The sequence below is a fragment of the Polypterus senegalus genome, chromosome 9 (assembly GCF_016835505.1).
Source record: "Polypterus senegalus isolate Bchr_013 chromosome 9, ASM1683550v1, whole genome shotgun sequence".
In the NCBI taxonomy this organism is placed as follows: domain Eukaryota; kingdom Metazoa; phylum Chordata; class Cladistia; order Polypteriformes; family Polypteridae; genus Polypterus; species Polypterus senegalus.
The window spans coordinates 173,302,286-173,323,351 of record NC_053162.1 but is presented as its reverse complement, the minus strand read 5'-3'; the positions used below and the strand labels follow the sequence as shown (position 1 = coordinate 173,323,351).

The 21,066-nt window shown below is 41.1% G+C and overlaps 1 protein-coding gene across 1 annotated transcript in view; it reads left to right on the top strand.

Moving 5' to 3' along the window:
* c5 (complement component 5) overlaps window positions 1–14,680 on the top strand; it is a 93,742-nt gene extending 79,062 nt beyond the window's left edge. Inside the window, exons 38-41 of the mRNA XM_039764272.1 lie at window positions 6,736–6,825; window positions 6,976–7,059; window positions 7,946–8,084; window positions 14,435–14,680. Of these exons, the coding sequence (XP_039620206.1) occupies window positions 6,736–6,825; window positions 6,976–7,059; window positions 7,946–8,084; window positions 14,435–14,576 (455 nt within the window). The 3' untranslated portion in view covers window positions 14,577–14,680. The remainder of the gene's footprint in view (window positions 1–6,735; window positions 6,826–6,975; window positions 7,060–7,945; window positions 8,085–14,434) is intronic.
* Window positions 14,681–21,066: the final 6,386 nt, after the last annotated feature.

Sequence of the window (21,066 nt, the reverse complement as noted above, 5' to 3'; positions counted from 1 at the left end):
ACTGCAACTCTCTGTATTCTGGGATTAGCAAATCCCTGATACGCAGGTTACAGTTGGTCCAAAATGCTGCCGCTTGCTTTCTGGTTGGGGCAAGGAAGTCTGACTCTGTTTCTCCTATTTTAGCTTCTTTACACTGGCTGCCTGTCGGATCAAATTGATTTTAAAATCTTGTTGCTAGTTTTTAAATCTTTACATGGGCTTGCTCCTACTTATTTATCCAAATTGTGTGTTTTACACCAGCCATCTAGAGTGCTTAGATCTTCTGGTCAGTTGTTCCTCGTACCAAGTGTAAAACCAAGGGGGAATGGCCTTTTACAGCTGCTGCTCCTCACCTGTGGAACTCTTTACCTTATTATATAAAGAAGTCGTCTACAATTGAACTGTTCAAAACAAGATTAAAGACTCATTTCTATTCACTTGCATTCAGTGACCTTCAGTAATACTGATGGTTTCCTCATTGTGATGATGTAATCTGACTTCTATTTATTATTTATTTTATTTAGGTTCATATATTTTATTTCTATTTGTATTATTTGTTTGTTTTCTTTTATTTTATTACTGTAAAGCACCTTGGCCACAGCATTCCTGTGTTGTTTTAAATGTGCTATATAAATAAACTAGCAGAATACCTGCGCTTCGCAGCGGAGAAGTAGTGTGTTAAAGAAGGTATGAAAAAGAAAAGGAAAAATTTTTAAAATAACGTAACATGATTGTTAATGTAATTGTTTTGTCATTGATGAGTGTTGTTCTCATATCTATATCTATCTCTATCTATCTATCTATATATAGCAAAATACCCACGCTTGGCAGTGGAGAAGTAGTGTGTTAAAGAAGGAAAGAGAAACAAAAGGAAACATTATGAAAATAACGTAACATGATTGTTAATGTAATTGTTTCGTCACTGTTATGAGTGTCGCTGTGATATATATATATAGCAAAATACCCGCGCTTCGTAGTGATGTCGTGTGTTAAAGAAGTTATGAAAAAGAAAAGGAAACATTTTAAAAATAATGTAACATGATTGTCAAAGTAATTGTTTTGTGTATTTGGCGGCAGCGTCACAAAGTTGTTTTCGTCTAGCTGCATTAGAAAATGTATCACGACGTCTGAAACGCCTCCTTTTTACTGTTTTCTCACAGCTTGGATTGCTGCTGTTATAATCGGTTTGAGTCTACATATATATATATATATATATATATATATATACATATATACATATATATACACATACATATCTTCATAGCTATATACATATATATATATACAGTACATATCTATCTATATATATATATATATATATATATACACACACAAACACACATACATCATATATACACACACATACATACATACACACACACAAATTATATATATGTGTGTGTGTATGTATGTATGTATGTGTGTGTGTATATATATATATATATAATGTAGATAGGTGTGTGTGTATATATATATATATATACACATACATACAAAGATACACACAGGTATATATATGTGTATATATATGTATGTGTCTATATGTGTGTGTATAGCTTTGGTCACTGAGTGCAAGGGAAAAATAATAAAATATAGTCTATAAGTTATTAAACAGTAAAACATTAACGTTTTAAGAAGTACAGGTACATTGAGCACTACTAGAGTGGTTGTGGGTAAACTACATTTTAAAGACTGTGTAACACAACGGGTAAGTAGTACTAACAGCAGCTAAAATTTATGTGGATCATCTCTCGGTAGTAGATCCCTTTTGAAAGGCGCTACACGATGGCTGTGGTTTAGAAATTACATTTTCTATGTAAACATTCAAATTTCTGCCTCTGGTAATGTGCCTTACCGGCATTACCAGCAATTTAAGAAAATTAGTTTTGTGTCCTCTGCAGTGTTAAGAGAGAAAGGCTTTGGTTTGGGATAAAAGGAAAAAAGATGTAAAGAAAGGAAAGTTGCCTTTTTCTTTTATATAGTATAGAGAGAGGTGTTCACTGACATTATGATCGCCTTTTGGGGACAGTCGCGGTGGGTCTTGTGTAGACTGGTGAGACGTCCCTGCCATTAATCAGCTGTGATGGCACTGTCAGTCCTCCACTCGTGTGTGTGTCTTCATAATCCGAGCTGACAACGTCATAATCGTATACGTTGAAAAGAAAGTGCGAATCGCCTTAATATTAGTTTGCTGCGGTGTAGAAATGGGGTCCCGTGTTTGCACTTGTCTGGGCTATAGCGCAGGGGGAGGATGAAAAAAATTAAAAGTGCTCACTTTGACTTAAGGCAGAAGCGCAGTCAGCGTCTCAAAGGCCGGCACAGCTATGCGCTTGCGCCGGCTGCTCGACTTTTGCTGGGCAGAAGACCCCAGTTTTTTGCAGACACGCTCACGATATCAAAAGTCTCAGGGCTCTTTGGAGGTCATTCATATATATATATATATATATATATATATATAGCAAAATACCTGCGCCTCGCAGCGGAGAAGTAGTGTGTTGAAGAAGTAATGAAAAAGAAAAGGAAACATTTTAATAATAACGTAGCATGATTGACATTGTCATGAGTGTTGCTCATGCCTGCCTAAATAAGTCATCCTCGCTTCGCTCTTACTTTTTTACCGTTTATTTAATCATGGCTAGTGGTGGAAAAATTATAAAATGGAAGGAGGATTACACTGAGTATGGCTTTACCAAAACAATTATTGATGGCGAATCGATTATTCATAAAGCTTGAATTGGTGATCTGTTTTTCTGTGTTAACTTCATATTTTTTCATACTTCTTCTCAAACCAAGGTGGTGCGAGGGTAAAATGAATCGGGATGCGCTGATCAAAGTAATCAGTGTACCAGGAAATCATGCATTGACAAAAGTTCCCCTTTGCTTGTAATGCAAAGTGTGATTAAATGCATTATTTTTTAACGCGTTATGGAGCACATGCATCGAAGCTTCTCAGCTGTGCTTGTGCTAAGAAAAGGAAAGATTTTAAAAATAACGTAACACGATTGTCAATGTAACCTTTTGTAAGTAGTGCCTGGAGGATTCAGTGTCGAGAAACTCTAGAGACAGCGCAGCGTGTGTATTAACTTGTGGATTTTTCTGTGAGTATTTGGTGGCAGTCTGACGAAGTTGCTTCGAAAGACGGCGTTAGCTGCGGAGCTCAGCTCAGAGCGAAATGAGGTAAATGGGAGGGGAGATGATGACTTGACTCCCCCACCCGCCTTAACTGTCAATCCCCCACAAACACAGTCTCTCGGAATTTGCATAAGCACACCCCTTCACCTGCAATTTTAACTTAGTTACAAAGTGATCAAAACTCGCTTTATATCCTGCGTCCTCTCATTAAACTTGTATCCCGCATTACCTGTGGGCATGAGAAACGCCAGTGGCAGCCTGTCTATGAACTTAATTTAAAGTTTAGGTTTACACCTTGCTTTCTTTCCGAAGTAGCAGCACTCATGAATATGGCAGTATATGTCACTCGCTCGCTTCTTATTGTTTCGCTGCCTTTTTCTTCAGCGCTTTTTGGATGTCTTCCTGGTTTTCTATGCACTTTCGAGCTCAACTCCATTACAGTAAATGGAGAAAAATACCTTCCAGTTATGACCATTACGCGTAGAATTTCGAAATGAAACCTGCCCAACTTTTGTAAGTAAGCTGTAAGGAATGAGCCTGCCAAATTTCAGCCTTCCACCTACACGGGAAGTTGGAGAATTAGTGATGAGTCAGTGAGTGAGTCAGTCAGTGAGTCAGTGAAGGCTTTGCCTTTTATTAGTATAGATTGACATTGACTTCATATAAAAGGGTCCAGTGTGAAGAATTCGTGTCACATAAATAAAAAGAGATGACTGGCCTGAGAGTAGAGAAACCAGCAAACCTCATGTGAGTTGTAAATGAGGCACAAACACAAGACATCCCGTATATTGAAACAGAGTTGTCTTAAGGAACTGATCTTTGTTCAATTCTGGATAGACTGAGAGAGTAAACAGGAAGAGTGGGTTTAAAGGCAGGAAGATTTTTTTCTTCAGTAGGTCTGTGGGAAGAGAAAAAGAGGCATTAGTGCTCAGTGCCAACCTCCAGTCTGGCATGTCAACATCCTGATTCGAACCCATCAACTACCTCCCAAGCACGTATGTGTGACACGGTCCCTCTCAGCCCAGACCTGTTGGGTCGGGTGGTCCGAACTGAAATGTCATAAACACGAGAAAGAGCATCAGCTTTGGCTTGGAGGGAACCCCAGCAATAAATGACCTTTAACCAATAAGGCTGTAGGTCCATAAACCACCTTGTTACTTGTGGGTTAGATTCTCTGTGTATGGCCATCCACTGTAAAACAGCATGGTCGGTCACCAAGGTAAACTCATGGTAATACCTCAGTTGCTCTCCAGAGCTTCTCATTCCACCGCCACACACGTGGGTTTACCGGCCTAACAGTTTCCGGCCCAGAAACATGATAGGGTGTTCAACATCATTGATACTTTGGCTCAACACAGCTCCAAGTCCTGTTTCTGAAGCATCTGTCTGGAGAATAAAAGAAGTTAAGTCACGACTTTTCAATATAGGTGCTGACATTAGGGCCTGTTTTAAGTCACGGAATGCAGCATTTGCTTTATCATCTCATACCACATTGTTAGGGGCCCACTTCCTTGTCAAATCAGTCAAGGGCACTGCCCTTTTGGAAAAACAAGGTACAAACCGGCAGTAATAATTCACTAAACTGAGAATGGCTTGGACCTGCCTCTTGATCTTTAAGAAGGGGCCATTTCAGAATGGCACCAACCTTAGAACACTGTGGTCTAACTGTACCCCCACCCACCAGATAAATTTAATGCTTGGCCAATGTTAACCCGAAGAGACATTTTTTGGGATTAATATTTAAGACCGGCCTCACATGTGTCCGAATAGATGACCATGTCATCCAGGTAGGCGGCACTCTAGGCACAGTGGGGTTGCAGCATTTTTTTTTGTCCACCAGACACTAGAAAGTTGCTGGAGCCCAGTGCAAATGGGAAGACCCAAAACTGCCAGCGTCCTCGAGGGTTGCAGTCTGTTCTTCTGCTGAGTTTGTTAAGGGAATTTGCCAGTATCCCTTCATCATGTCAAGAGTGATCAAATATTTGGCATGAGTAGTTCATTGACATTCTGCATCGGGTATGCATCAATTTGGAGACCTGATTAAGACAACGGAAGTCATTACAGAAACTCCAACTCCAATCAGGTTTGGGGATCAAGACAATATGGTTGGACTGGGGGCTGTGGCTTTTCTCAATCATGCCCAGTTCCAACATACGCTTGATCTCCAATTCCACTTCAGACCCTTTTGCCTAAGGAAGTCTGTAAGGGCGTTCACAAATGATTACCCCAGGTACAGTCACTATGTCATGCTCAATCAGAGAGGTCTGACCAAATTTTTTTTTTGCTTACCACCTCCAGGACAGACAGGATCACTGCTTCCAGTTAGTTGGCAGTCAGATTATGGAGATTTTGGGAACAGGGCTGGCCAGAGCAGGGCTCTGGGTGCTTATCCTTCCACAGCTTTAGCAAGTTCACGTGGTATACGCATTTTCTCGGTCTATGACTTGGTTGTTTAACCAAATAAGCAGAGCAGACACACTAGCAACCACTGAATGCTGAAAGGCTGCAGCTGCTTCAGCATCACACCTACTGATGTGCTCATAATGGATTAAATAACAAGAACACCTGGAAAAGTGGAGTGAGATTGTGATAAAAATCCTAAATACCAAGTTAAAAAAAACAACTTTAAATTGTCCCCCTGTAACATACATAAATACCTGGCACATTCAAATAAAAATTTACCAAACTTGGTTTTGTAATTTCTAGATTGACACAAGTAATAGAAACTGCGAAATAACAGTTTGCTTAATCAGACCACGAGTTCAATGAAAAACAGAACAAAAACCTTCAGCCACAAGGTGTCCCCAGGATCGAGTTTTCAAAAACCACTTCAAGTTCAGTCCTGGGGGACTTCCATCACTGCAGGCTTTTTATTACCATCAGTTTCATGATCTTGTATTTCAATCATAGTTTTAGTCATTGTTCATTTGGTCTACAAATATTTCTAACAGGTTCTTAAATATTTGTATTCTTTGACGCAGATTTCTTTTTAATCTTCTCTTTTCTAGAGAATTTGCTCCTTTAATAGTAACCAAGTGCTGATGAGCAGTAATGAGTTATGTGCAGTGCAGCAGGCAACACTGTATGCTAAAGGGGATAAATTACTTCAATACTATTTTCACTTGTGCCATCAGCGAGAAAGGTTTCTGAAAAATGAGCAGACAAGTGACTATGACATGAAAGTGATTGCTCCCCTTTAGAATTCAGTGTTGTTAGCATTTGAATACAATTAAGTGAACAAATGCTATAGAAAACAGGTGAACTGAACAGATAAAAAGTAAAGGAAAAAGGAAGCATTTAAAGTTTTGGAAAAATGACAATAATTTCAGAATTTCTCAGAATAAGACAATAAAAAAAATGACTCGGCAGACAATGGGATCAGTTAGAAGTAGCAATGATGCAGTAATTATGAAATTGATTGCAATAAAGACCTGCGCCCAATGAGGTCTTACAGAATTAAAGAACTGCTGTAGAGGACACAGAAGGGCCCAGGGAGTAAATGAGGAAGAAAATGGGAGGGTAACAGATTAAAATGTAAGAATTCCCAGGGTGACTCTTATTCATATTACATATTCAGTCAGAATGACTGACAGACATTTTTTTGTTTACAATTTTCTTTCACAGCTGGATGTGGTCACCTGAAGCCTGAAGCAGATGTGTCAATCACATTGGCCGACAGAAAAAAAGCAGCCTGCCAAGCAAACACAGAATACGGTAAAAGAACAGCTGTGGTTCTTTGGCATATCCAAGTACAGTTTGTGTCAAAGAATTACTGAAAGAACGAATCCGTCCTCGGTTATCCCGAAATGAAAGCTGCACTGAGGACATCTGGTTCTTAACATTTTTCTTTTCTTTTTGTGTCAGTCTACAAAGTGGAGATAATTTCGTCTATGGAAGAGGGTGATTTCAAAACTTACAGAGCCAGAATAGAAGACATCTTTAAGAAGGGTGAGACACAGACAGGCCTGTTCATTTACTTTCTTTTATCTTATTTATCCACAACAGTCTCCAAGGCTCGTTCACATTACAAGCCTCGTTGCTCAATTCCTTTTTTTTGGTCAGATCGGATTTGTCTGTCTTGACGGATCACATTCATAACTACAAGTGACCTGCTGTATCAAACTGTAATGTGAACACATCGCTCCTCTGAAACGGCACACATTTGCACATTGATATGTCTGTGCATGAGTCATCCGTGTCAGCAACAACAAATAAGTCATATTTGAGAGACAACTCATGGTTTTAAAACTGACAAAATGGACTCACTAGAAGCTAGTTAGTGTATGTATCGCATTTTGCTCTGAATGACGGCTAATAGTTTATCAGCTGTTCGTGAAAGTGGGGGGAAAAAAAAAAGCCAAAAGGCTAACTTTTGCTGTTCTCGCAGCTGATGCCACACTAAGAAATCTGTGGGTACTAGAAAGGAGCCAAAATGGGTGGACCCTGACTTTTGTCACAGCTGTCTCCTGCTTTATTGTTTTGCCACACTACTGGTGCTGGCTGATGACAGCAGTGCTCGGCCCATGCATATAGGCAACAAATCACATGTCAGCCCATACATATAGGCAACAAAACACAGATTGGACCGGTGTCATTCATGTCACATGGCCACAGACTGGATACATACTGCATATGATCTAGGACCACATATGAAAGTGACTCAGATCTGATATGAGAAACACAAAAATCTGATTTCGGGTTAGCTTCACTCAAGAGCTGTTCCGCTCATTTGCACACCTTGCTGGGTGGCACCAACACATTCAAGCAGAACATTGACATTTAGTTAGCATTGGCTACACCATTGTCTCAGGAACATTCTTTGTTTTTTCAACAGGAACAGACAGAGTAGAGAAGGATTCAGTAGTGACACTTACCAGAAATGCAAAGTGCATTGGGATGGACATTCAGCCAAAGGAGTTCTACCTGGTTATGGGCAGTGAGGCCATTGTGAGCAAGGATTTCACAAGTTATCAGTAAGTGTACAGTACAATCTTTCTTCTCTGAAGATATAGTGAATTTCTTTAAACATAAAACACGAGTTGAGCAATCAAATGTTGCCAATCTGCATGCCATAAACTGTTCTCTGTCACCATTTCATGAAGTTCATTTGTACGTCTAAATCAATGGGAGGTCTCAGCTCTGGCAGGTGAGGCACAGCATTCCAAAACTGATTATTTTTATTTGATATCTGGCGGTTGCCCTAATCCAAGGTGACATTCAAAAATTATAATTTGTTAAAATATATATATTTTTTACAGTTAAAGCACTCAGGCAACTTGCTTTGGGTCACACAACGAGAGCAGCACTCTTTAAAGTTCAGTGCCTTGGCTGCTATGTCCTCCTGCCTGCCGACACAGATTGCAGGATTCTAGCTCTGTTTGCCAACACATAGTGACAGAAAAATATGTTTCTCAGGGGCAAGTGGTTGAAAGTTTAAAGCATAACAAAAAAGGGCAAACCTCACTACAGAACACCATTGAACAAACCTGACATTTTGCTGGGGACATGGATCTATTTAATGTCATTTATCATTTGAATATGGAATATTGAGTCTTGCAGTTGAAGCAAAACCATTGACTAGACGGAGCATCTGGATGAGACACTGGACCAATTTGCCCACTAGGTAAGCAAACACCCCTGATGTGCTCAATGGTCCACCAACGGTTTGTCAAGCACCTTATGTTCCTACCTTAACAGCCAGTGGTCATCTCAAGCCTCTCAGGACCAGTACAGATCAGCATATCTTTCATTTGTTATTTTGATTCCTTAACCATCAAACCTGGCTGTAGGTGTTCGTGGCTAAATCAGAGAGGCTAGGAGTGAAGGGTGGGCAAACCTGAGTATGGCGAGCCACAGTAGCTGCAGATTTATGTGATGTTGAGACCCTAGATTGATCCCATGAATTAAATCCTTTGTTGTTTTAGTTCAGTTTTGTTTTCTAACAACTAGAAATACTGATTTGTCTTGTGCATGCAGAGTTCACCACTTTATTCTTCAATCAGACCTCTGTCTTCAAAAAAAAAAAAAAGAAAAGAAAAAAACCCTAACAGTAAATTTGTGATGAACAGTTATTACAAACAATGCTTTAATAACCCGTCATCCAGTCTAATATCAGAAACTATCAGCTTAGCAGCGAGAGCAGTGAGTTGACAATGCCCTGTCACTGATATCAGAAGTCACGCAAGTCTGCTTCATGAATCCCCAGAAATGCAGTCTTTGTCTATCAGTGTACAGTCACCAGGCCTACTGCTTACTGCCATTTAACCGTACGTTAAAAATAAAATATATAAAAAAAAATTAACTGCTTTGAGGTGTTCACATGAAATCTGAGAGAAGCATGGAACTAGAATCAGAATTTCTGTATCAGTTTTTTGGTGGGGATTGCAGGGGAGCAGTTAAGCTATTTTTTCAACCAACGACATTATGTTTCAAATGTAATGACAAGCAGATACGCATGTCTGACAGGTTCACGTTGGATTACACTGTAGCACAAAAGCCATAGGCCTTGAAGTACTCGGCAGAGAAAAGAATCTGGTCAACATACTGTACCAAGGCCCATTGGTGCTTACATCACATCTGATAATTAAAAATAAAGGCTGGCGAGGTGTATTTATTATAGAGGCACTGCCACGTAATAAGACCTCAACAGCCACTTTGTTTAGTGTTAAGAAAAGTTACCAAGTCCCAATTCTAATGATTCATGCAGTGTGCGCAGCCCCTACTCTCACCTGTCACTGAGTTAATGCTACGAAACAAGACCTTAACTCAACACAGCAATAGTTGACTACTGATGCACCATAACAAGCTCCTGCGTTAAGGTGCTACTGACAACGGCTGGCTAACGTGCTGCTTGAGTGTATATTGATTTGACATTTTGAACAAATTGAAACCTGGAAACCCAACGGTGTAGATGTAGACCAAAATAATTTGTGTGTATTCACTCCTCTTGAACAAAAAATGTTTGATCCGACTTTACTTTCAGTCTTCCTACTTATATTGTACTGGTATGTCAGTTAAACCACATGCATTGAATGGAGTTTTTTCAGTGTGTCACATAAATAAGCACTTCTGTCTGCACCTACACCACAAGTTGAATGACACGCTGATACAGCACCTTGTCAGCACTACGTTTCCACTTACCGGTGTAGTATACGTTCCTATGGTGTAGTCAGTCAGTAGTAACATGAATAACTAAACATTGGTCAGTGACCACTGCCATTGTAACATGAGAAACATAGCAAATGCACTGTGGTACCCCAGTTAAACCTGGGAGAAAAAAGGAGACATTGTTACAGTCTTTACTGCACTTTTGGGAAAGCTCTTGGTAGACATTATAGTCCTTCATAGTTTAGTGTGCAGACTTTGTCCTGAACTTGAATGGGATTCAGCAATATTCCTTCATTTCAAAAGTGAGTCACATCTCGAGGACACCAAATAGACAACAACTTGAATTTTAGTTTAAAGCCAGGAAGCATTTCTTCACATAAAGCCTTGTGGGGATCTAGAAGGAACTACTGAAGTGAAAGTAGAAACCTTATCAGTTTTTAAAAAGAATTTGGATGAAGCATTAGGACAACTTAGCTAATCATGTCAGCTGGCCTATTTTCTCATTTCCTGTCCCTTTAGGATACTAGACTGATAGTTACTGTCTAACTTCAAGTGAAAACCAATGCCAAGGTTGTGAGTTTTAATATGTAAAATAATACACTGAAAGATGTGGAAATACTTTAAAATTGGACATAGCAGCTAGAGTCAACAAATAGAACTTGTACTGAATAATCAATGGACTCTCTTAACTGGCCTCCCTAAAAACCATCAAACCAATATTTTAGAGGTTCCAGTTAGTATGCATATATATATGTAAACAGACCCTTTCATGTCTGTCACATGTGCTCAGGGTGAACCTGCTGTCATCTGTGAAAAGCACAGGGCACCAGAGGTGGACCTGCCAATTCTTTTGTTCTATGCCAATCAAACTTCACAGTACCGGGCAGGCAGTGAGCACAGGGCCCACTAGAGGACGTCGGACCCTAAGGCCACCCTCATGAAGTCTGTATCTGATTGTTTGGTCAGAGACATTCACACCAGTGGCCTGCTGGAGATCATTTTATAGACTCTGGCAGTGCTCATCCTGTTCCTCCTTGCCCAAAGGAGCAGATACAGGTGGGTTCTGCTGATGGGTTAAGGGCTTTCTACGAGGGACCCTGTCCAGCTCTCTTAGAGTAACTGCCTGGCTGTCTGCCTCCTGGAATCTCCTCCATGCCCTTGAGACTGTGCTGGGAGACACGACAAACCTTCTGGCAATGCTACGTATTGATGTGCCATCCTGGAGAAGTTGGACTAACTGTGCCACCTCTGTAGGGTCCAGGTATGACCTCATGCTACCAGTAGTGACACTGGCCGTAGCCAAATACAAAACGAGTGACAAAACAGATGAGGAGGGAGAAATGTCAGTGGCCTCCCTCCACCTGTGTGGTGTTTGATCAGCTGATGCCGGCTTCTCACTCTCTTGCTCGATCTCCTGATCACGGTCAATAAAATCCGATTCTGAAAAATCAGAGTCCGACTCCGCGATAATGCGCAAAACATTGTCTGCCGAGTGTTTTCTTTTCTGCACTCACTTCGCTTCCTTGTCACATGTCGATGCCATCTTGCCATTGTTTACATTTCGCAACTCACGCACACGCTAGGATTAGTTGCCGAGTCAACGAGTCTAGCATTCCTCCAAGCACAGAGGGAATGCCTGTGACGTGACAGTGAGATTTGTCGCCATTAACAACTGATTATCGCCCTCTATCCCTGGATGTCAACTTTAGTCGACATGCGCCCTCAACCCCTCCTATCGACAAAAGTTGACATCCGCCCTAAAAGAGTTAAACGATTCCTGTTTTGGGGGTCCTCTCATTGTCGCCACTCTAGTGCACCAAAGCAGCTGAAACTGATGAAGAAGCCCCTCTGCTACTTCACTGACCAGACCAACAGGCCACAAGTGTCATTGACTTGATGCTAAACTCTGATTCAAAAGTGCTCCTTTATTTTTTTTGAGCAGTATATATATATATATATATATATATATATATATATATATATACTGCTCAAAAGAATTAAAGGAACACTTTTAATCAGAGTATAGCATAAAGTCAATGAAACTTATGGGATTTTAATCTGGTCAGTTAAGTAGCAGAGGGGGTTGTTAATCAGTTTCAGCTGCTTTGGTGTTAATGAAATTAACAACAGATGCACTAGAGGGCAACAATGAGATGACCCCAAAACAGGAATGGTTTAACAGGTGGAGGCCACTGACATTTTTCCCTCCTCATCTTTTCTGACTGTTTCTTCACTAGTTTTGCATTTGGCTACAGTCAGTGTCACTACTGGTAGCATGAGGCGATACCTGGACCCTACAGAGGTTGCACAGGTAGTCCAACTTCTCCAGGATGGCACATCAATACGTGTCATTGCCAGAAGGTTTGCTGTGTCTCCTGCACAGTCTCAAGGGCATGGAGGAGATTCTAGGAGACAAGCAGTTACTCTAGGAGAGCTGGAGAGGGCCATAGAAGGTCCATAACTCATCAGCAGGACCAGAATCTGCTCCTTTGGGCAAGGAGGAACAGGATGAGCACTGCCAGAGCTTTACAAAATGACCTCCAGCAGGCCACTGGTGTGAATGTCTCTGACCAAACAATCAGAAAGACGTCATGAGGGTTGCCAGAGGGCCCAAATGTCTACTGCGCCCTGTGCTCACTGCGCAGCACCGGGGAGCTCAACTGGCATTTGCCATAGAATACCAGAATTGGCAGGTCCACCACTGGCGTCCTGTGCTTTTCACAGATGAGAGCAGGTTCACCCTGAGTATATGTGAAAGATGTGAAAGGGTCAGGAGAAGCCGTGGAGAATATTATGCTGCCTGTAACATCGCTTAGCATGACTGGTTTGGTGGTGGGTCAGTGATGATCTTGGAGGCATATCCATGGAGCGACTCACAGACCTCTACAGGCTAGACAATGGCATCTTGACTGCCATTAGGTATCAGGATGAAATCCTTGGACCCATTGTCAGACCCTACGCTGGTGCAGTAGGTCCTGGTTTCCTCCTAATGCACGACAATGCCCGGCCTCATGTGGCAAGAGTATGCAGGCAGTACCTGGAGGATGAAGGAATTGAAACAATTGAATGGCCTTCACGATCCCCTGACTTAAACCCAATAGAACATCTGTGAGACATTATGTTTCAGTCCATTAGGCGCCGCCAGGTTGCTCCTCAGACTGTACAACAGCTCAGGGATGCCCTCCTACAGATCTGGGAGGAAATGCCACAAGACACCATCCATCGTCTCATTAGGAGCGTGCCCCGACGTTCTCAAGCATGCATACAAGCTCGTGGGGGCCACACAAGATACTGAAAAGCATTTTGAGTAGCAGAAATTAAGTTTTTGAAAAAATGAACTAGCCTGCCACATCTTCATTTCACTCTGATTTTAGGGTGTCTACACAATTGAGCCCTCTGTAGGCAGAAAACTTTTATTTCCATTAAAAGACTTGGCATCCTTTTGTTCCTAAGACATTACCCTGTCGTTATTTGTATAGATATCCAACTTCATATTGAGATTTGATGTATCTAATGTGTTTCTTTAAAGTGTTCCTTTAATTTTTGTGAGCAGTGTATATATATATATATATATATACACGCACACACACACACAAAGTAATTACTGTTTGTTGATTTTTATAGTGTTCCTACTGTGTAAATTGAAAGACCAGATACATACTGTACATTAGCATTTCTCTGTCGTTATTTCATGCCCGACTGCACATTCAAGTGGCACATTACCCATGACACACAGGTAGGTAGCCTGCAAGTATTAACTAGAAAATGCTTCAGTGCACTTTTGGCATATATCAACACGTACTTTTGACTGAATACTTGAATTTATTGACATACAATGTCCAGAATAATTCTAATATAAAAAACAGTGAAACCGAGAATGGTTAGTGTGTTCATTTGGGTAAGAAGACTAAAACCAGAACTTTCATTAAACTTTAAATCAATTTGCCAACATTACCCTGGCTCTGTTTAAGGTTGCTATTTACCATTTCATTTAGGCATCTGTTCTGCCAAAAATGAACCATCTTCTCAATTCACACGGCTTTAGGCCTGGTTTATCGGTCTTGGATTACATTAGTCTATAGATGACCCACAATGGCATCCACCACCATGTACACCAGCTCATGACTGTTTGAAGGTGACACATCTGGGGCTGTCCCTCTCCGTCTCTTTGCTGCTGTTGCGGCTTTGACTCTCCCTGTCTGACTTTGTTTGGCAGGTATGCCTATCCTCTTGGACCAAAATCTTGGGTGGAGCTGTGGCCATCCAGGAGGAGCTGCTCAAGCCAGAATTGCATGAAGGTTTTGGAAGTTCTTAATGAATTCTCAGAAGACTTACTAATTAATGGCTGCCAAATGTAGCCCAAGCCTGTGGATGTACAATTGTTTTTTTTAAATTCAAGAGAATTTGATAATGCATGTTTGTACTATGTGTTTCTTGAAATTAAATATTGTGTTCATTTGAGGATAATTTTTATTAAACAACTCTCAAGAAGATGGACAAGAGAGTGGACTGGAGTTTGAGATGACCTTCACTCCATGAAAACAAGTTTATTTAAAGAAAGAAAAAAAAAAAAAACAAAGAAAGAAGACAAATCTCTCAAATGTATTTCATGATAGCAGCATGGTGGCCTCGCAGGGTCCGTGTCCGGAGTTCTCCCCGTGTCTGCGTGGGTTTCCTCCCACAGTCCAAAGACATGCAGGTTAGGTGGATTGCAGATACTAAATTGGCCATAGTGTGTGTTCACCATGGAGTGGACCGACGCTGTGTCCAGGGTTTGTTCCTGCCTTGCTCCATACGCGAGGAGGGAGAGGCTCTAACACTCCAACCAATCCCCCCCCCCAACTCCGTGGCCCTGTTCAGAACTAAGCAGGTTAAAAAAACGACTGACCATTTCATGATATCTTTAAAGGGGGTCACTGCACCATTTTAGATATCTAAAAATTTATTTCAAAAATTCAATTACTTACAGGTATCTACAACACAATTTAAGACATCTCAAATACATTTCCAGACATATTTCAAAATAACGTATTGCTCATTTTGAGATCTCAAATGGATTTCAAGAAATCTTAACAAAAATTAGGGAGTCCCTTTGAAAGAATGGGAAGTTTTACAGGAGGTATTTCTGAGGTATCAAATATCTCAAACTGCAAGCAACATCAGGTTGAGGTATCTGAAAATGTGCTTGAGATATCTTAGAAAGCATCAGAGATCATCTTGAACTGCATTCTGAGTTCAAATTCCAGGTGGGGCCAATGCCATGGTAGATCTTGAGCTAAATGAAAACTGTGAACAAGATGGGTGACCCCCTTTAAGACACACAAGTGTTTCAACTTGAAAAGAAGCTTCAAGACAAAAAATGGTGGTTTAACCAACGCCATAAAGCCACATTAGTAAGATAAGGATCTGAAAAGGGTGATGAGATGAGCTGCCCTGTAAAGCCATGCTATCCCATCCTGGGTGGTTCCTCCATTGTGCAAATGCAGTCTGAGTGGCTTCTTTACCAGAAGAGGACAGCAAACCACTGTGTGGCTTGAGATAACAACTCTGAGCACAGTAACAAGGTTGCTGGCGCCATTCACACAGGTTCTGGGTTCAAGTCTTATGCCCAGTTTCCTTGCCAGCTCCCTGTTAGGTTGAGTGGTAATTTTAAATGTTCCCTGTTTGTGTGAGACGGACAGGCATTTATTTATCCATGGCTGGTTCCTGCCTTTTCTATCAGTACTGCCAGGATAGGCTCCTGCCACCAGATTGCACTGAATTGCAATAACATGGGATGTCCATGTCACATTGTCAATAATAATATAAGAAAGTGTCAGCTGTTCAGATCATCTTCATCTTTTTCCACTACACACCTAAACAGGATTGGTGTCAATAAACAACCACCTCCCCTGCATGTCTACTACAAGGACGTCACCAGGGCTCTGAAGTGATGTGCGTACATGGTGGAGTTAAACTGCCTCAGAGACATCCACTGATCATGAAACAACAAGCTGGTCAGGCCATCTGAGGACAGCAGAAAACTGGGTGGGCGGTAGATATTGGAGAATCAGCTAATTTGTCACAGAGGGACTTGGACAGATTTGCTGGATGATGAAATTTAATGTTAGGAAATGTAAAGTATTACACATGGAAGTTAAAGTGCCAACACAATGGGGTGGGGGGTTGAAACTTAAACGTCCACCTTATGAGAAGGACCTGGAAGTCAAGTTGGACCCATTGCTTTCTACATCTACACCGTGAATGAGAAACAATCAAAAAAGTAAATAGGATGTAATGCTACAGATCACCCCGATGAAGTCAAGGAAGGTTATTCTTATAACGCACCAGTGAGGTCGCACCTGCAGTTTTGGTCTTTTGCAGTCCAAGCCAAAGCTGGTCCAGTGCTCTTTTAGTGCTGTTCCTCAGGTACAGCTTGATGGAGATGGGATTTGTTTGGTGTTGATGTACAACAGCTGTGACACTGGAGACATACAGAAGATCCAGTGATAGAAAGATGGGGTCAGGCATTCAAACATCATGGAGGAACACCAACCGTGGAGTGCCAAAGGCCCACAAAGAGGGAGAAGATTCACCATCCACCTGGATAAAGACTTTATGCTACGATTAGGTGGATGTGAATGACCAAGCTGAATGTAACAGAAAATCCATGGCTTAGGACCACTAGCCAACATGAGAGTAGCTGTTATTCACTTGTAAACAGGGGGCTGCTGCACTATAATACAAGCATTAACATGGAGGTCTGTGTTAAGAGTTTAACCCATCTTAAGACGGGTATCACATCTACTACATTTATAAATGGATGATACTAAATTAAGGCTTGTCTAACATTTACCAAAAAACACTTTAGTTACCCCCCAAAATATTTCTGTGGACCATTCCACAGTAAGAATGGCAGGCCCACCGTCAAACAAGGTGATGATAGTATGATGGTGTGGTGTTGCCTTATTGCTTCAGGACCAAATGACTTACCATAATTGAGGAAAACATGAATTCAGTTCTCTACTAGAAAGTACTGAAAGGGGGTGACTGGTCATCAGATGCAGTGGGGTTATGTTGATGGACAACAGTTTGAAGCACAAGAGCAAGTTCACCTCTGAATGGCTGCAGAAAATAAACAAAATGAAGATTTTCGGAGTGGCCTACTCAAAGTTCCAACTTGAACACCATTGAGGTGGTGTGGCAGGACCTTAAATGAGCAGCACACAGGTGGAAGGCCTCCACAGAGCCAAATTAAAACTATATTTTTACGGAAGAGTGGGCCAACAAAGACTGATTTCCAGTCACAAGAGGCGTTTGATTCTAGTTGTTGCTACTAAAAGTGACACAGCCAAGCTGTAAGTTGAGGGGGTAATTACTTTTTCACATGAGTGATACAGGTATTGGTGAACAATTTTTGCTTCGATGATGCAACTAATCATTTAAAAACTATTGTGTTTACTCAGGTTGCATTTTGTATCATACTGAATTTGTCTCGAGATCAAACATAACTCAGTGTTATGAATATGAAAAAAATAACCCAGGTAGGGGGCAAACAGTTTGTGGATATGTGTGCATATCCACCTTAATAAAAAGGATATTTCTGGCATTCCAAAAGATGGCACATCACAAACATTATTGCTTTTATGAAACCCATACCAAATGGTATATAACATACATATGAATTGAATGGTGCACAGCATATGTCAACACTGAGGTCTACACAGATTACTTGGATTTCCACTATATTCTGCATACAACACACAAGCACATATACATACATACACACACACACACACACACACATATATATATATATTTATAGCAGACCACAAGGGGGCACACCAGCCCCCAAGAGACAAATGCCTTCCCCCGTTTTACACGTGTTCAGCTGAGTCCAAAACACACTATTTCTCTCCTTTCTCTTTTCCTTCACTCCCCCCGGCAAGCTTCTTCTTGTCCCACCTGACTTTAGCTCCTTTCAAAAGGCAGCCAGCAAGATCCCCAGCCACCTGCGACACTCTATATATATATATATATATATATATATATATATATATATATAATCTATACTAATAAAAGGCAAAGCCCTGACTGACTCCTCACAAATTCTCCAACGTCCCGTGTAGGTAGAAGGCAGAAATTTGACAGGCTCATTCCTTACAGCTTCCTTACAAAAGTTAGGCTGGTTTCATTTCAAAATTCTACATGCAACGGTCATAACTGGAACCTGCTTACGTACATATATACCGCCATAGCCTGCAGCTCTGTCGCCGTGTGCGGCGGAGTTGCGTCCCTCATCGTCACGCCTCCCACATAATTGAGTGCCTGTCCATATAAGGCCGTGCGTCAGCAGCAATCCAATCGACACGCTGACGCTAAATATTCGCCGGTGAAGGACTGTCCTCATGCAAACGAAGATGAGATGGTCAGGGATAGACTAGTGTTTGGCACAAACTCAGTGAAAGTGCGAGAGAAACTTTTAAGTGCCGGGTCTTAGCTAACATTAAATAAAGCCGTGGACATCACAAGATCGCAGGAGATAGCACAAGCACAGCTGAGAACCTTCGGTGCATGTACTCCGAGCGGCTCATGTGAACTGACTTTGCAGGACTGGGAAAGGTAAAGCCGTGCATGCAGTGTGTGATGTCTCAGATAAAGAGGAAGACGAGCTGTTTATTGATGCAGTAAGAAAGGGACAACCCTCTGACGCTGAACAAGCCTTTGTACACAAATCAATAGGAAAGCAATGTGTAAAGCTTAAGTTTAAATTACGTTCATAGACACGGTGCCACTAAATATTCGCAGGCAAATCCACAACTTAATACTGGGAATGCCTGTTAAACATCTTACATTAACGAGTACCGATTTGGGTAGTGAACACTTCGACAAATGAAGCCTGTTATCTTGGTTGACAATGAAGATGAGATGGTCAGGGATAGACTAGACAAACACAGAATGTAACTTGAACACAACACATCCTCCAAATACGAACCTGGTTGAAAGAAATAATGATCATCAAATCCTTGATGACAGCAACACTCATAACCGTCAAGAAACAATTACATTGACAATCATGTTACATTATTTTTAAAATATTTCCTTTTCTTTTTCATAACTTCTTTAACACACTACTTCTGCGCTGTGAAGCGCGAGTATTTTGCTAGTATATAATATATAAAAATATATACTGTATATATAAATATATTATATAATATATATATAAAATAATATATATATATATAAATAAAATATTATATATGTGTGTATATACACACACACACACACACAATGGAAAGACCTAAAAACTTCTCAGAATAACTGAATAGCACTGCCGTGGGTGTAATTCTTTGCTAGGCCACTTGGTGTCACATGCGTACAAGTCTTGCTAATCCGTGGCATTGTGTATTTATTTTACTCGCATGCACATGACTTGGGTGATTCTCCCACCAGGCAGATTGCCCAGAAATAATAATGATTGTGTTTATCAACACCGATGGACTTGTTCTTAAAGAGGACACTAAGAAAACTCTATAAAGTATCAAAACGTTAATATTATACAAAATTGTCTGTCTGTTATACCTGCATTGTTATCACTCTTTAATTTAATATTGTTCTTTATTAGTATACTGCTGCTGGAGTATGTGAATTTCCCCTTGGGATTACTTAAGTATCTATCCATCAATGCCGGCTGGCATGATGCTGTAAAGGTGGCACACACAGGGCTGGTTACTTCCAATTTCAATGGCTGGGTGCCGAGACACAAACCATAACTTGCATCCCATCCATACAAATACACCTACACCCAAAAAAATACACCACCACAGTGCTCTCCTCCTCTGACCTGGCCCTGGAATAAGATTACAGCAGTTTCAGTGAATTCACCAGCCATCCCTCACCTTCAGTGTGCGCCAGGATGGAACGAGTAACTGGCATTAGAGAGTCGCTCACTACCTGTCAACTTGGGGCCAACAGAAATCAACACAAACCAGCAGCCCTGACACTCCACTTCAAGGGGCAAATGGGGAACCAACGTATCATTAGGCAGGTAGATGTGGTGACAGAAACTGAAGATTTTAAACCTGTAAATAAATCGGTAGGGAAAAAAAAAAAAAAACACCACTGATGGAGCTGTTCATTTCAAGTAACATTATAATCTTGGTATTTTTTTATCAAACAAAACAAAATTGCACTGCTTGACCAAAAAAAAAAAAAAAAATTTCTGTACAAAGAAAAGTTGACAGAGGGCATCTGTAGTGTCGGTGAGTGAATGACATGTAGTGGCATACATTTAACAGAGTCGAAATCAGAGCAAAAACAAAAGAACAAACAGTACCTCAATTTAAAAAAAAAAAAAAAAAAAAAGATATTTAGATTTAAAAAGAGAGAGAGAGAGAGAGAGAGAGGGGTGAGGCAGAGTGTAAAGATGGACATCAGAGCACAACGACACTGGAGTACAGGAGACAAGGAGTACCCACTGACTCATACAAAAATAAAAGTTTATCTGCTGTTTGTTTCAACTGGATGCCCAGCAGTGGGCTTTGGGGTCCTGTGGCTCGGAAGGCCACTTTTTATTCCTCCACCCCAAGCGTCCCCCCTCCACCCCCTCATTTGCAGCCAGCTTTTTCAAGGCACTCGAAATGACCCCTTTGTTAAAAATTCAGTTAGGGGGCCGGAGCTGTGGAACTCAGAACTCTCTGCCCCTTTAAAGAGCCTCCAAAGCTCAGTGGACTTCACAAGACGCAGGCCGCTCGTGATATTCCTGAGGCAGCAAAGTGTTCAAACCCAGTCGGCTACCGCTGGAGCAAACGTCACTTTCAGGAGTGGACTTTTACAACTAATCAAAGATGCTGGCCTGTAACACCCCCA